General features: G+C 34.3%; 1 protein-coding gene across 1 annotated transcript; it reads right to left on the reverse strand.

Annotated features, from left to right (window-relative positions):
* Positions 1-11,810: 11,810 nt before the first annotated feature.
* On the reverse strand, positions 11,811-12,584 carry LOC137719386 (LOB domain-containing protein 12-like). The gene is made up of 2 exons (XM_068458428.1): positions 12,429-12,584; positions 11,811-12,161 (listed from the first exon to the last, which is right to left on the reverse strand). Exons 1-2 carry the CDS (start codon positions 12,582-12,584, stop codon positions 11,811-11,813), a joined length of 507 nt encoding a protein of 168 aa, XP_068314529.1.
* Between the last annotated feature and the right edge of the window lie 2,255 nt (positions 12,585-14,839).

Genomic DNA, 14,839 nt, shown 5'->3' on the forward strand with positions numbered 1-14,839 from the left:
CAACGACTGTAGCTGTAAAAAATCATCAAAATCAGAGTTAAAATAACCTTTAAATCGTGATTTTTCATTGATAACCGTCGAAAAGTTTTGTTCCATTACTTGATCTCTGAATGTTTGTTTTTTTAAATTTTTGGCATATGCGATCTCGAAGTATATACAAACATGTTTGACGGTTGGATCGTTGAAACTAGTTTCATAGAATGCGTATCCCATCAAAACAATAGATTCACTAACACTTAAGAGTTTATTCATACTTTCATTAAGTATAACATAAGATTTTGTGGTATCCACTTGTGTAAATATTTTAAATTGAATATCGAGTTCAATCATTGTATTCGTATAGGGTCAAGGAGTGTAGCTGTAAAAAAATCATCAAAATTGGAGTTAAAATAACCATTAAATCGTGATTTTTCATTGATTACCGTCGAAAGGTTTTGTCCCTTTACTTGATCTCTGAATGTTTCTTTTTTGCGATTTTTACCATATACGATCTTGAAGCATATACAAACATGTTTGACGGTTGGATCGTTGAAATTAATTTCGTAGAATGCATATCCCATCAAAATGATAGATTCACTAACACTTAAAAGTTTATTCATATTTTCATTAAGTATAACATAAGATTTTGTAGTATCCACTAGTGTAAATATTTTAAATTGAAGATCGAGTTCATTCATTGTATTCACATAGGGTCAAGGAGTGTGGATGTAAAAAATCATCAAAATTAGAGTTAAAATAACCGTTAAATCGTGATTTTTCAATGATAACTGTCGAAATTTTTTGTCCTGTTACTTGATCTCTGAATGTTTATTTTTTGCAATTTTTGGTGTATGTGATCTTGAAGTATATACAAACATGTTTGACGGTTGGATCGTTGAAATTAGTTTCGTAGAATGCGTATCCCATCAAAATGATAAATTCACTAACACTTAAAAGTTTATTCATACTTTTATTAAGTATAACATAAGATTTTGTGGTATCCACTAATGTAAATATTTTAAATTGAAGATCGAGTTCATTCATGATATTCATATAGGGTCAAGGAGTGTAGCTGTAAAAAATCATCAAAATCGGAGTTAAAATAACCGTTAAATCGTGATTTTTCGTTGATAACCGTCGAAAACTTTTGACCTGTTACTTGGTCTCTGAATGTTTGTTTTTTGAAATTTTTGGCGAATGCGATCTTGAAGCATATACAAACATGTTTGACGGTTGGATCGTCAAAACTAGTTTTGTAGAATGCGTATCCTATCAAAACAATAAATTCACTAACACTTAGAGTTTATTTATACTTTCATTAAATATAACATAAGATTTTGTGGTATCCACTTGTGTAAATATTTTAAATTGAAGATCAAATTCATTTATTATATTCATATAGGGTCAAGGAGTGTAGTTGTAAAAAATCATCAAAATCGGAGTTAAAATAACCGTTAAATCGTGAATTTTCGTTGATAACCGTCGAAAAGTTTTATCCCGTTACTTGATCTCTGAATGTTTGTTTTTTGAAATTTTTGACGTATGCGATCTCGAAGCATATACAAACAAGTTTAACGGTTAGGATCGTTGAAATTAGTTTCGGAGAATTTGTATCTCATCAAAACAATAGATTGACTAACACTTAGAGTTTATTTATACTTTCATTAAGTATAATATAAGATTTTATGGTATCCACTTGTGTAAATATTTTAAATTGAAGATCGAGTTCATTCATTGTATTCATATATGGTCAATGAGTGTAGTTGTAAAAAATCATCAAAATTGGAGTTAAAATAACCGTTAAATCGTGATTTTTCATTTATAACCGTCGAAAAGCTTTGTCCCGTTACTTGATCTCTGAATATTTTTTTTTTGTGATTTTTTGCTGATGTGATCTCGAAGTATATACAAACAAGTTTGACGGTTGGGATCGTTGAAATTAGTTTCAGATAATTTGTATCCCATCAAAACGATAGATTGACTAACACTTAGAGTTTATTTATATTCATTAAGTATAACATAAGATTTTGTGGTATTCACTTGTGTAAATATTTTAAATTGAAGATTGAATTCATTCATTGTATTCATATAGGGTCAAAGAGTGTAGCTGTAAAAAATCATCAAAATCGGAGTTAAAATAACCGTTAAATCGTGATTTTTTGTTTATAACCGTCGAAAAGTTTTGTCCCGTTACTTGATCTCTGAATGTTTGTTTTTTGTGATTTTTTGCTGATGTGATCTCAAAGCATATACAAACAAGTTTGACGGTTGGGATCGTTGAAATTAGTTTCGGAGAATTCGTATCACATCAAGTTCAATGGTGTGTGTGTGTGTGTGTGTGTGTGTGTGTATTTATTAAGTAGATTTAAATATATTTATTTTGTACGTATAATTGATTGGTACACGGGGTAGTACATCACGTGAGTCATTATAAAAATAGTGAGATATGTTATATGTGTGATAAAAAGTTAATAATTTTAAAATAATAATAATAATAATAATTCTCACCACTTCTATTAATTTTCATTTTTCCCTCTCTTTTTTGTTTCCTTTTCAACTTTTCTTATAATTTTCACTTTTCCCTCCAGCAGCCTATGGTGCCTACCTATCTTTCCCTAATTCCCTCTCTTTTTTGTTTCCTTTTCAACTTTTCTTATCATTTTCATTTTCCCTCCCTTTTTCTTCAAAAATGGCGGCACTGCAGGGAATGGAATGAAATTATCAATTATGGAATCAAATCAATGGATGCATATTAATTAATAATTATTATAGTTTTTATAAAATTTAATTCAAAATTTAATATATATATATATATATAATTATTATAGATAGTTAATATTTTGGGGGTATAATTATTATAGTTAATTTAATATATATATATATATATATTATAGTTTTTAGGCGTATAAAATTGTTAAATTAATATATATAATTATTACAGTATTTTTTTAGGGTTATAAAATTATAAAAATAATATTCTGCTTATCGTGTATCGTGTTACCCACGTGTATACCCGAATCAACCCGTTATCTTAACAGGTGCTTATCGGGTTACCCGATAACGACCTGATTCGTTATCGTGTCGACCCGAACACCTGTTAATTTCGTGTCGTGTCGTGTCGGGTTATCGGGTCGTGTCAGGAATTGCCAGGCCTAGGTGTAGGATAAGGAGGAGGGAAAGGGGGTGGGGTTAGGAGAGGAATGGTGGAGGAGGTGGTGGTTGTGGAGAAGGGGGATAAAAATGGGGGAGAGAAAAGGAGGAGCTGAAGAGGGTGTTGCAGAGGGAAAAAGGAATGGAGGTGGAAGATGGGTGAGTGGGCACAGGTGGGGATTTGGTTTTTCTTTTTAATTTATTTAATTATTTATTTTAATATTTTTTTAATGACATATGGATGACACGTGGCGCCCAGTCATTGTCTACATGGGCGCCACGTCACAGTTAACGGGAGACTTAACAGTTTATCTAACGGATGTATGAGACTGTCCCAAAATTTACACTTCAGGTATGACTTTGGGAAGAAAAAAACTTCATGTACTAAATGTTGAAAACCACGAAACTTCAGGATAGTAAACAGTCTTTTGCCCTAAAATTAATATGGGTCGTTAGATGAATTTTTTTTTTCAATCCAAGAGTCCAAGTTGTGCCACGTGGAAAACAATGTCTTTTACATATATATATTTTTTTTGAATTTTTTAAAATCAAGATTAAAAAGGACTGTGGGATTTGGGAAATCCAACGGCCAAAATTTGTAGACTATTGCAACGTAGACCTCGCCGCCTGGATTTTGTTAGACGACTCACGAGTTATGCCACGTGCGTGTGCGCCTTGTAGAAAAAAATTGATAATGTGGGTGATTTCAGACTGACGTTAAACAACCTCAAGCCATTCTCGCCCGACTGCTTCGTCCGTGAGAGATGGGCCCACCTAATAGGTGGGGCAATTGGCATGGGTTGGAGCATATTTGGAGGAATTGGTGGATTTAATCACTGAATAGGTGGGGTAATTTGTAGGGTTGGAGTTGCTCTTAGGTGGGAGTTGTTTGTGGTTCCAAAATTAAAATAGAATAATTTGACTAAACATATTGTGATCAACATTTAACATCTATATCTTAATCACTTCGGGATTTTTGGTATCCAAGTGTTTGTAACTTTATAACGAGATTATAAATAAGGCTTTCATTCAATTAATCTGTGTTTTGGAAGTATTATATATTAATCTCGAGCCCTCAAAGAGTCAAAAGAAATATATAAAGGCTCCCCCACTATCTGTATATTATTGTCTCCATGAAGACTGAAGAGGCAAACATCGAGGTTGAAAAATAAGAGGGACAGATTAGGGATACCATTGTCTTGTCAAACATAATATTAATTAATTTTCATTAATATTGTGTTTAGTTATTTGTTTTCAAAGCCATTTGGCTCTAATAAGCTCTAGTCCCACTAGATGTTTCATGCACTAGAAGTCTCAAGTTGGTCCCCAAAGTTCTAGTTTTGATGCTGAAATCTTTGTGCAAGTTGGCATTGCAAATTATACATCTTCTCCAGAAGTGATAGGAATTTTTACTTTATGCAAGAACTTGTGAACAACTTGCAGACCCCAATCTTTATGTACATCAGCTATCAGCTGCTAATGTTAAGTGTAATAACCAAGTCCGTTTTTGAGATTTCAGGAGCCATGTGCAAAATTTAACTCTTTAAGATAGTTTTTCAAAAAAAGTACGACAATGTATTAATGTTAGAAAGCAATAACTTAAGTCAAAACAAACTTTCGGACTCACTGACTAGTTTACATATGTCAATATATAATAAGTAAAAAGAGCTACAAACATAATCGTCACCAAATAATCAAAAACCAGTTCACTATATTTTTTTTAACAAACGATATTATCTGCACTAAAGGGAGGGTACGCTTAGCCTCACAATGAGCTAGTAATGATGTGGTTCAAATTCACATTAGGTGAGACCTAAGACCTCTCACTTACAAGTGAAGAGGAATACCACTAAACCGTAATACTAAGCGACAAAACCAATTCAATATTAAACAACCAAACAAGAAAATGAAGCTTCAAAAAACTCTTAACTTTAAAGCTTCACTTGAATATATAGCATTATTACACAATAAAATTGAAAAAAAAAATCATTTTTTTGGGTGCTGTTATTGACACTCCAAGTATCTTATTGTACACTCTAAATTTTTATATTTAGAAAAAAAAAATACACTTATAAAGAATGCACAATGAGATTTTATAGTGCTAATAAAAACATTTTTTTAACATATAATAGTATTACATTAGACCTGGCAATTTCTTACACGACATGAAAATAACGGATTTCAGATCCACACAATAACTAATCGGGTTGTTATCGAGGCACACAATAAGAACCTATTAATAATAGGTCTATAACAGGTTTACACGCGAGTAACCTATTTCAACACGATTAAAAAAAAGTTATTTTGATGATTTCAAATTTTTAAACTACTAAAAAAACTTACTATAAAATACAATTGATATAGTAGATACGTTATATTGTTTATTAATTATTATGGTATTATTATTCTATATAAATTTTAAAAATTAAAGTTTTATTTATATATTTATGTTTATAGTATACTATAGGAAAAGAGCGGGAATAAAAAACTATAAAACACATTAAAAATAAAAATAGCAAGTAATTTGAAAATACCAACACATTTAAAAATTTATAATAATTAATTTATAGGTGCGAAAAATGTGAAAAAATATGTAAACGCTCGTAATCATATTCTCTACGCTTTGAGGATGGGTATATTACTGTTTGAACTTTTAAAACTACACAAACTGTGACAGCCCATCCCATAAATATTACAACGTACGTGTGAAAAGACGAAATTGCCCCTAGTTCGATTTCTTTACGTTTAATTGTTGTTGTGAGTTTGGTTGGCATGTTTGGAGCCACACACACCTTCCCACACACCCCAACCTTTCCTCCTGTTTCTCTGCACCTGTCCCGAGTCCCCATCCCTTTCCATTTCCTTTGAAAACGTACGGACACACCCACACACCCATCAAACCTTCACAGATCGAAGAAACCAAGGCCATATTCGTGTTCGTGAAGCTTGTAGGAGTTCAACCATACCATTTTCAGGTAAGAACACCATCGTTTTCACGTCGAATCCACGATGTCCGATTTCGAGTATTGTTCATGCATATGTGATTTCTCACGTTTTAGGAAATTTCAAGCTTGTAGGAAGCTTGGTGAGGTCCCTAGGAGGCTCGGGGTGGTTCGTTTGAAGGTTTTGGACATCGGGATCACTAGTTTCGAAGTTGGCTGGAGTTGGGTTGAATTTCCAGGTGAGATTTCGTGGTTTTTAGCCCTTGAAAGTGGTATAATTGTGTTCCTCTAGTTCTAAGCTTCATTTTGGTACCAATTTTGTGAAATTTGGATGAAAAACGAAGAAGATATCGAAGTTTAAAGTTTTCCCGATTTTCAGGCACCGGAGGCTCGCCGGAGAAGACGACGGAATATTCTTGACGCCGTTGACAGAATCTGTTAAAACTGACGGAATATTCCCTACGGCGTCAGTTGACGCCGTCAGCGTGCCAGGCACGTGCCTGCGCGTGGCCGGCACGTGTGGCCGTGCCTTGGCCGACGCGTGGGGGCGCGTGCGGTGGTGAAAAATTATTCTAAAAATATGGGGATGTTCCTAAGGTTGAGTAGATCACGTTGGTGTATTCATACACCCCATTTGAGCATTGTATGAGAAGTTCTTTCAAAAGGTTGGTTATGTGCTTTAAAATTAACGTTTTTGTAGTTGTTTCACATATAGGTGATACCTATCCCGAGGACGAGCGTGGTCACTCGAGGCAGGGGGGCTACGACCCTTCCACATACCAGTGAGTGGGCTTTTGGTTTTCCGTATATACCTATATACGTTTATTTTCCCAGAAATTGATTGAAAGGGTTATTTGTTTTATGCCATGCATTATATTATCGTTGTTTATGCATCGTTAGTTGCGTTATTAGTTGTATATATATACATATGCATATTGGGTGCTACGGATGCACAGGTAAGTGCCAGGTAAGTGTTATTCATGTTTATATTCAGTAGCGATTTGAGATACTTAGAGAGCTCATAACCTGCACCCCCGGTGTTAGTGCTCCCGCCCAGAGTAGGGCACAGTCCTTCACGTGATGTTCACCTCCCGCACCACACGCTCAGCTTGGATCCAAGTTAGGTGCACAGTCCTATCGTACAGACCACATTAGGTGGTTCCGACTCGTAGGTGACCCGCGATTATTCGCACAACCTTCACGTGATCGTAGCACTAGAGCGTTTATATGTATTACACCCAGGCCTGTCGTACAGACCACTTTAGGTGGTTCCGACTCGTGGGCAGGTTTAGTTATTGAGATTGAGATTTGAGCTCTAGATTCAGCCGTACAGGTCACGTTAGGTGACTCCGGCTGCCAGATTATATGTTATTAATATGATTTATACCTGAGCACTTGCATTTCATTCTGAGGTTCCGACATGGCATATTCTTGAGCATGATTGGTATATATATATACGTACATATGTTTATTTTCTAGGAAGTATACAGGTTTTACGGCGAGGGGTTAGAACTTATTTGTTAAATGGTTTTCGAAAAGCTTTGTTTTTGCCCACTCACGCTTTTGTTTTGCGCCCCTCCAGGTTCTAGTCGTCTAGCAGGTTTGGTGGTGTCCCAGAGGGCTTTCCCGGCATTTCTGACAGACGATCACCAGCGTAGGGTCACCTTCGGGTGTACTGTTATTGCGTCATTTCCGTTTGAACTGCTTTAGGCGTTAGGCTCTGAACTCGTGTCTCACTTACGCTAGCACTTGTTTCTATTACCTTATGTATGCTAGTTTTTATTTATTCGTATTACTATTTCCATTATTGTTTTACTAGCTTCCGCACTGTGCACGTGGCTACGTCACTTCCACGTGACGGCCAGCATGCCCTGATCTCGGTCGAGGTGTGTCACAAACCCTCATGAATGGTATTTTTAAGAGAGTTCAAAATAAATAAAATTCATAATCATTAATGTATAAGTCTGAAACATGTGAAAGTATATATAAACGCTCGTAATTGCATACTTTACGCTTAAACGATGGTTACATAGTCGTTTAGATTTTTAAAACCTTCCAAATCTCATGAATAGTGTTTTTTATTTGAGTGTAAAATTAATAATAATTATTGTAGAAGTGTGAAAAATGTATTAAAAAAAAAAAAAGTGCAATCACTTGTAATGACAAGGTTTACAACTTTCGTGAATGGGTCAACTCCAAAATTTAGTATGTATATATTAATTTAGTATTATGTTTTACATTTTTTGGGTCAAATTATGTTTTTCATTGTCATTATTTATTGATTTAAAAAATATTTTTTCTTAACGAGTAATAGATCGGGTCATATTACCTAATAATATTAACGGGTCAATTTTAGGTCAGGTCATATTATCCGTTTACTTTAACTGGTGTTACATGATACGACCTGTAAAGGCATACGAGTGAGCCTCTTGTAGACGAATACCAACTCAGTTCGCTCAAGTAAACCCGACCTAGGACTAAACTACCGATACAGAATAGAGGGCTTCAAGCTACAAGAATGGAATATTCTAAAGTATTCACTTCTAAAAGAATTTGAACCAATTGTGCCACAATTGAGCGTTTCTGTCCAATTGCTACATAAACACAACAAACTATCAGATATTACACGAAAACAATACGAACACAAGAAACACAACACGAATGACATGTCTTTATGACATATATATAAACATTAGATTGCAAACTTTTTAGAGGCCTTTCAAATTTGGGGCCTTAGCACCTTTTGTTCTCCCCTAAGGCCATCTCCAACCGAAGGGTCTAGAGAGCCAGAGGGCTGAAAATAGCCCGAAAACCGTCTCCAACCGAGGGCTAGGCCAGCGGGCTGTGGAATCTGAGAGGGCTAGAGGGCTGGAGGGTTGGCTGCTACAAAAAATTCAGTTTTCCTGTCGGTTATAACCAACAGGAATTTTTAAAAAGAATTTTGAATCCAACGACTAGCTGGCGCCAGTTACCATTGGATTCAATTTTTTTTTTTTTTTTAGGGTTTTTTGGCCTTGTTTTTTGGGGCTTTTTTTATGGGCCTTTTTTTAGGGTTTTTTTGGGCCTTGTTTTCGAATTTAATTTGTAGTTTTTAAATTTAATTTGTCGTTTTTAAATTTTAGTTGTAATTTTTAAATATAAGTTGTAGTTTTTAAATTTAAGTTGTTGATTTTAAATTTAAGTTATTGTAGTTTTTAAATTTAAATAATAAATTATGTTTGGCCATTTGGTCCTCGGTTCGAGACAGTTTTTTGTGGCAGGGCTAAAATGAGCCCTCTGGCCTTCTGGCCCTCGGTTGGAGACAGAGGCAAATATGATCCTGTACTGTTAATTAAAATATTAATATCTTGGAGAATCTTGGAGGGCCATAGGGCTAAAACGAGCCCTCTGGGCAGCCTTCAGTTGAAGATGGCCTAAGCCTCCTTTAGTGATAACGGTCGTTCTCGGGATTCGGGATTTTTTTCTTCAAAAACAGTTTTTTTTTCTTCTTAATAATATGAAAACGAATTATGAATTCGCTAAGAGCCATGCATGATGTGATAGTTATGTAACTATGCAGGATAATCATTAGTACTTAATATAACTTCACCTTTTAGTGTTAAACTATGCCTTCCATTTTAAACTAGAGAATCTTAATGAAATACTTTTAGTATTATTTACTTTTTAACGAAAATAACATTTTTACTTTGAAAAGTCACTCCAGGTACTATTCACTTACACCTTTATTTATTCATTTTCATTAAAACTAAAGTTTTTGAAGATTTTTTTGTTAATTTTCCTTTTAAACTATGCTTTCCATCTTTCTTTGTATATTGATCTACAAGTAATCTGCTACTTTTAGTCTCGCAGTGTGTTAATCTTGAAGGGAAAACTAATCATTCTTTGATCACCCCTTAAGAGATTAACTCATTACCAATTAGGAAAAGATTAATCCCTTAATTCAACCAAGACAAACAGAAGAATACAAATCAGTCACCATACATGATTACATCATATATATTACAAAAGATATATGGAAGCAAAGGGAAATTAAATAAAACTAGGATTCTCTTTCCTCATTTTTCCATCGTTTTTCATTCCCTCCTCTCACATTCTCTTATTTTGTCTTTCTCTTGATATAAAAAATTAATATAAAATGTTGACGTGGCTTAACCATGACCGTTCAATTAGGAGGGGAGGGAAGGGAAGGGAAAAAAAGAGAGGAGAGAATCCTACTCCAATTAAATATACATTAATAAACCATATAATAAGGATGAAAATGTCCACTAAACCCACAATTAAGCAACCAATTAATACCCAAAATTAAGTTTTTAATACCAGTTAATTCTATGGTGGTACTGGTGAGACCATAGGACATAACGAGTGATTTGACAGGAAAAGATGAAACTATAAATAATATAAAAAAATATAAAAACCTTTTAGTTTGACTTGGGAAGTTAATGCTTCCAGATTAAACAAAGCTGAGGAATCTTCAACTGTTGCCTTTTGTTTTTACCTTCATCCTTTTGAATTATTTCATTTGATTCGATATACATTGCAGAAAAAAAAATTCTTACGTCTCTTTTCTTCTTTTGCACTCTTGTTTGGTTTGATTTTTTTTTTTTGTATTTATTTAATTAAACAATTAAACAAATTATAAGCATATACAAAAAGAAAGATATGTTCTGGAAATCACTTAATCATTTTTTGTAATGTATTGAGATATGAGTTTAGAAAAACATATTATATTACTAAAAAAATTAATATTAATTTCTGCTACTGTATACTTCTCATGCACTGAACCGCCACTTCCTTACACCCCACGTGAACAAGTTATTATCTGCAACAGGTGGCGGCATGCCAAATTTTTGGCTTTTCCTAATTGTGAAGATTAGGCTGGAAATTACTAGTTTAATTAGAGACTAATTAAATCGGAAATGGAAGCAAAGCAGCAGCTGCAAGCCTATCATTAACTTAAGACACTGAAGATTTAAATTTTAGTGAAGTTTCTCACTTCTTGTTCTAAAAGCACTTATCTGAAGTGGTGCCTTTCATTACCTTAAAAACAAACACAAATGGCATCTCTGGCCATGTGAGAAAATATGAGACTGAACTATCAATTAAATAGTAGATAAATTCCTTATATTCTGTGTCGTATGTAGAAACTTTTTTGAAATTTAGTGTTTTGGGAAGGAAGAGCAGTGAATTTGGGTTTTCTCTTTCTTGCAACAGGATCGAGGTCCATGAAATTCCAATCTTTGGCTTATTAGGTAAAACCATTGCTCCAGAGTCCAGATTCTCAAAATTAAGTTCGATGTGCTGACACTTAATGTTTTTGTCCTTAAAGAACCACAGCAAGATAATTCCGGTGAAAAAAAAAAAAAAAGTAATAATATGCAAGAACCCTAATTTATGTTCCGTACTGTTGAAATTGGCCACCGACCCTTCTGCATCTATGTGCTATTATATAGACACATAGAAGCTGTTTGTTCAGTAAGTTACTGATAAAAAATCCTAATTTATCACTTCATCACATGCTATAGAGTTGACCCTGGCCATCTTACCCTTGTTCTATAGGTCACTCCTCTCTAAGTCTAATGGCTCTAATGTTCTGATGGAGAGAAGAATTTTCCGGAAATTTTCTAAAGGAACAATTTCAAACGATCAGCGAAATCTTTATTAGAAGACCTACTCAGCGAAGAAAAATTTAGAACAGACTAATTAGTTATTTAAGAGCCTAATATGTTATTACAAACTTTATTAAGAAACCATGTCGTGTCCGAAAATGTTCTCCCTATTGAGAGAGTCATGGATTACATTGCTGGAAGAGGGAAAACTGAGGTACTGAGCGAGATTGTTGTTGTGGAGAAAATACGATTTCTGATCATCTGGCCCGTCCATTATCTGTTGTGGAGGGACCATGGGCTCATGCTGCATTTTGATGCAGAGGATCTCAGCTTGAGCCACAGCAAGCTGCATTTGTAGCTCGGAGACTTGGTTTTGCAGGTAAGAGATGGCCCCAACGCATCCGTACACAGGGTCCCTCATTCTTGCATTTGCTTCATACACTAAACTGCTCACTGCATCTGCTCTCTGATGAACCGGAAGCTCCTGCAACATACATACGAATAATTCAATTAAACGACAACGCTTAATGATATGGTCTGTTTTAAATAAAACATTTGGGCCAGCTAATTTTTCGTCTAAAGTGATATTTTTGTTCTCAATGCACATATACCCCTCATAAACCTAGCTTTTCTAGTAATATTTTTCTTCTTGTTGCTGTAAGAGGTTTGGAGGGTTGAAACCCTCCTAACACGTTAACGATAAAAAAAAAAAACAAGAAAAGAAGTAGAGAAAATATGTAGAAATAAGGACCTGCAACATTTTGCTAACATTGCTGGCACCAAAGATCTTGTGAACATTGGCAAACTTGTGGGGGTCATCTGAAGGAAAGAAAGGAGCAAAAATGCAGTCTTTGGCGCATCGGCGTCGCAGTAACTTGCAGGAAGCGCACGGAGAAGTTCCGGCCATGTTGATTGCGTAATGCTTTGATTTGGAGAGTAGTGGAAATTAAGAAGAGGAAGAAAGTGTGACCGAAAACTACAACTTGGAGGAAATGAAATGGATCGGTGGTCTCTATTTATGATAGAAGAGAACGTGTGGGGCTTTAAGTCTGAAATATAGATCAAACTACACTGTCTTAGAAAAAGATAATAATTAATTAATTGGAATTAAAATAAGTTAATTAATTTAGTTTAAATAGTTAAATATCTCACTTGAGTCAGTACGTGGGTATCATTGATTTCTTGGTGTAGCATTCTTTAGTCCAAACCGTGCCACAACGTTTTAGATTGCTATCAACCAAACAAATGCGTTTTGCTTTGCTAGCAATGGTTCAAGGCTTCAAGCTCTGTGTTTCCCTGGTTCAAATTCTTCTCTTCTTAGCATAAATTAGCGTATAATATTACTTATAATAAAAAATATAATTCTGATTTTACAATTATATTTTGCTTGTCGGTTTTAGGGTTCGACCACCCCAACTTAAAAATAGTCATATAAATGAAAATTTGAAAAATAAATTAGCTAACTTCAAGTGTGCGTGTGTGTGTGTATTTGTATGGCCACGTCTAATATAATTTGGCTCTCAAAATCCAAGGTTAGAAGTTGGCCGCCGACCCCCGCTTGTTCTTTAGAAGTCGGCCGCCGCCCCCCGCCCCCCGCTTGTTCTTCATGTCAAAGAAAAGAGTTGTATGGCTTCCACGTTCTTCTTTGACTCTTTCCAACATTTGTTTTATGCTGAGGATCTGTGTACATTCCTTGCTTCTATATGAACATTTTTGAGCTAATCATTAGGAGATTATAAGGTTTAATAACTAGGTTGTCATTAGTATTACCTGTGTATGGTACTTTTTTCACCTGAAAGAGTGATAAGTTTTATGTTCCATTTTTGTGTATAACGTGTTCAATATTAATGGCTTATTTGGAACTATTTTTAAAATGACTGAGATTTGGTGAAAATATTTTTTAAACAAATCCATAGTAAAAATTCAAGAGGGATCCTAAAAGAGCACTTGAAGTGCTTCATGCATGGTGTTTCTTTCAAAAAGCACATATCTAGTGTTTCTTCCAAAAAAACACTTGAAGTACTTTTAAAACCCAAAATCAATTCACCAAAAGCGTTCTCAGTCATTATAAAAGTATTTCCAAACGAGCTCTAATTTGATATATTGCATCTATTTCTTTTCTCCCTTCAGTGTAAAATATTGTTGTATATCAAAGAAATTAAAATATCTAGGCTTGTAGAATTGGTATGAAGGCTAATAACTAATTTTTACCCTACTTAATATATGAGTAAATATTATTTTTTCGGTCCATGTAAATAATTTGTAATATGGTATAGTAAGTTTTGCTTAACTAGACCCTAATAAACTAGAGAGCCAAGAGGACTGCTAATTGTGAATGTTTGTTAGAACTTAGACCCACAAACATTCACGTGAATGCTTTCTCTCACTGAATATATTTTATGACTCAAATCATTGGTTAGATCAACCAACGGTCCCAAAAAATTGTACTTATATAATTTCACCCAAATTAATATTCTAATACGTAATTTAAAACTTGTATATTTTTGCATTACCTAGAGCTAGTGAGCAACTGCTATATATCACGAAGATGGGGTCTCTGTTCGAGTGCATTACGGGGCCTACCTCAACGCTTTCTCTTGGGTGCAACCGGGCATCAGTGGGGTGCTGCTTTATCACCGATTAAATAAGAGAATTTTTTTAAATGTTATATGAACTTATATATTTTTTTAACTCGTCATGTAAATTAAAATTTTAAACGATTTTCATATCAACTTTCTAAATTAATTAATTCTTCATCTCATTCTAACTCGATTAAATTTTAATAATTTGTGTTTAGAGTTATTCGGATATTTCAACATTTCACTCCCCTTCTAGCAAGTTGCTTTCAACAAAAATAATTTTAGTATTTCTTGTTGCACCGAAAAAAAATGGCTACCCCAAATTGTACGTAAGTTGTAATGTCGATTTGATTTTTTATCAACTTGCACGTATGATTACATTTTCATTAATCTTTTGGCCAACTTGCTCCTTGTAGAAGGATTTAGAATGATCATTAAAGCAAGTATATTGCAGAATACGCATTTTGTAAACACCCTAAAAATGTCATCGTGTTTTTTTTTTTAAAGTCAAATTTATATAAGATACAAAGGAGTTTAGGTGTGCAATATTTGAGTCTCTGGTGTGCATCCATTGTATGCATAC

This window comes from Pyrus communis, chromosome 16, assembly GCF_963583255.1.
Source record: "Pyrus communis chromosome 16, drPyrComm1.1, whole genome shotgun sequence".
Classification (NCBI taxonomy): domain Eukaryota; kingdom Viridiplantae; phylum Streptophyta; class Magnoliopsida; order Rosales; family Rosaceae; genus Pyrus; species Pyrus communis.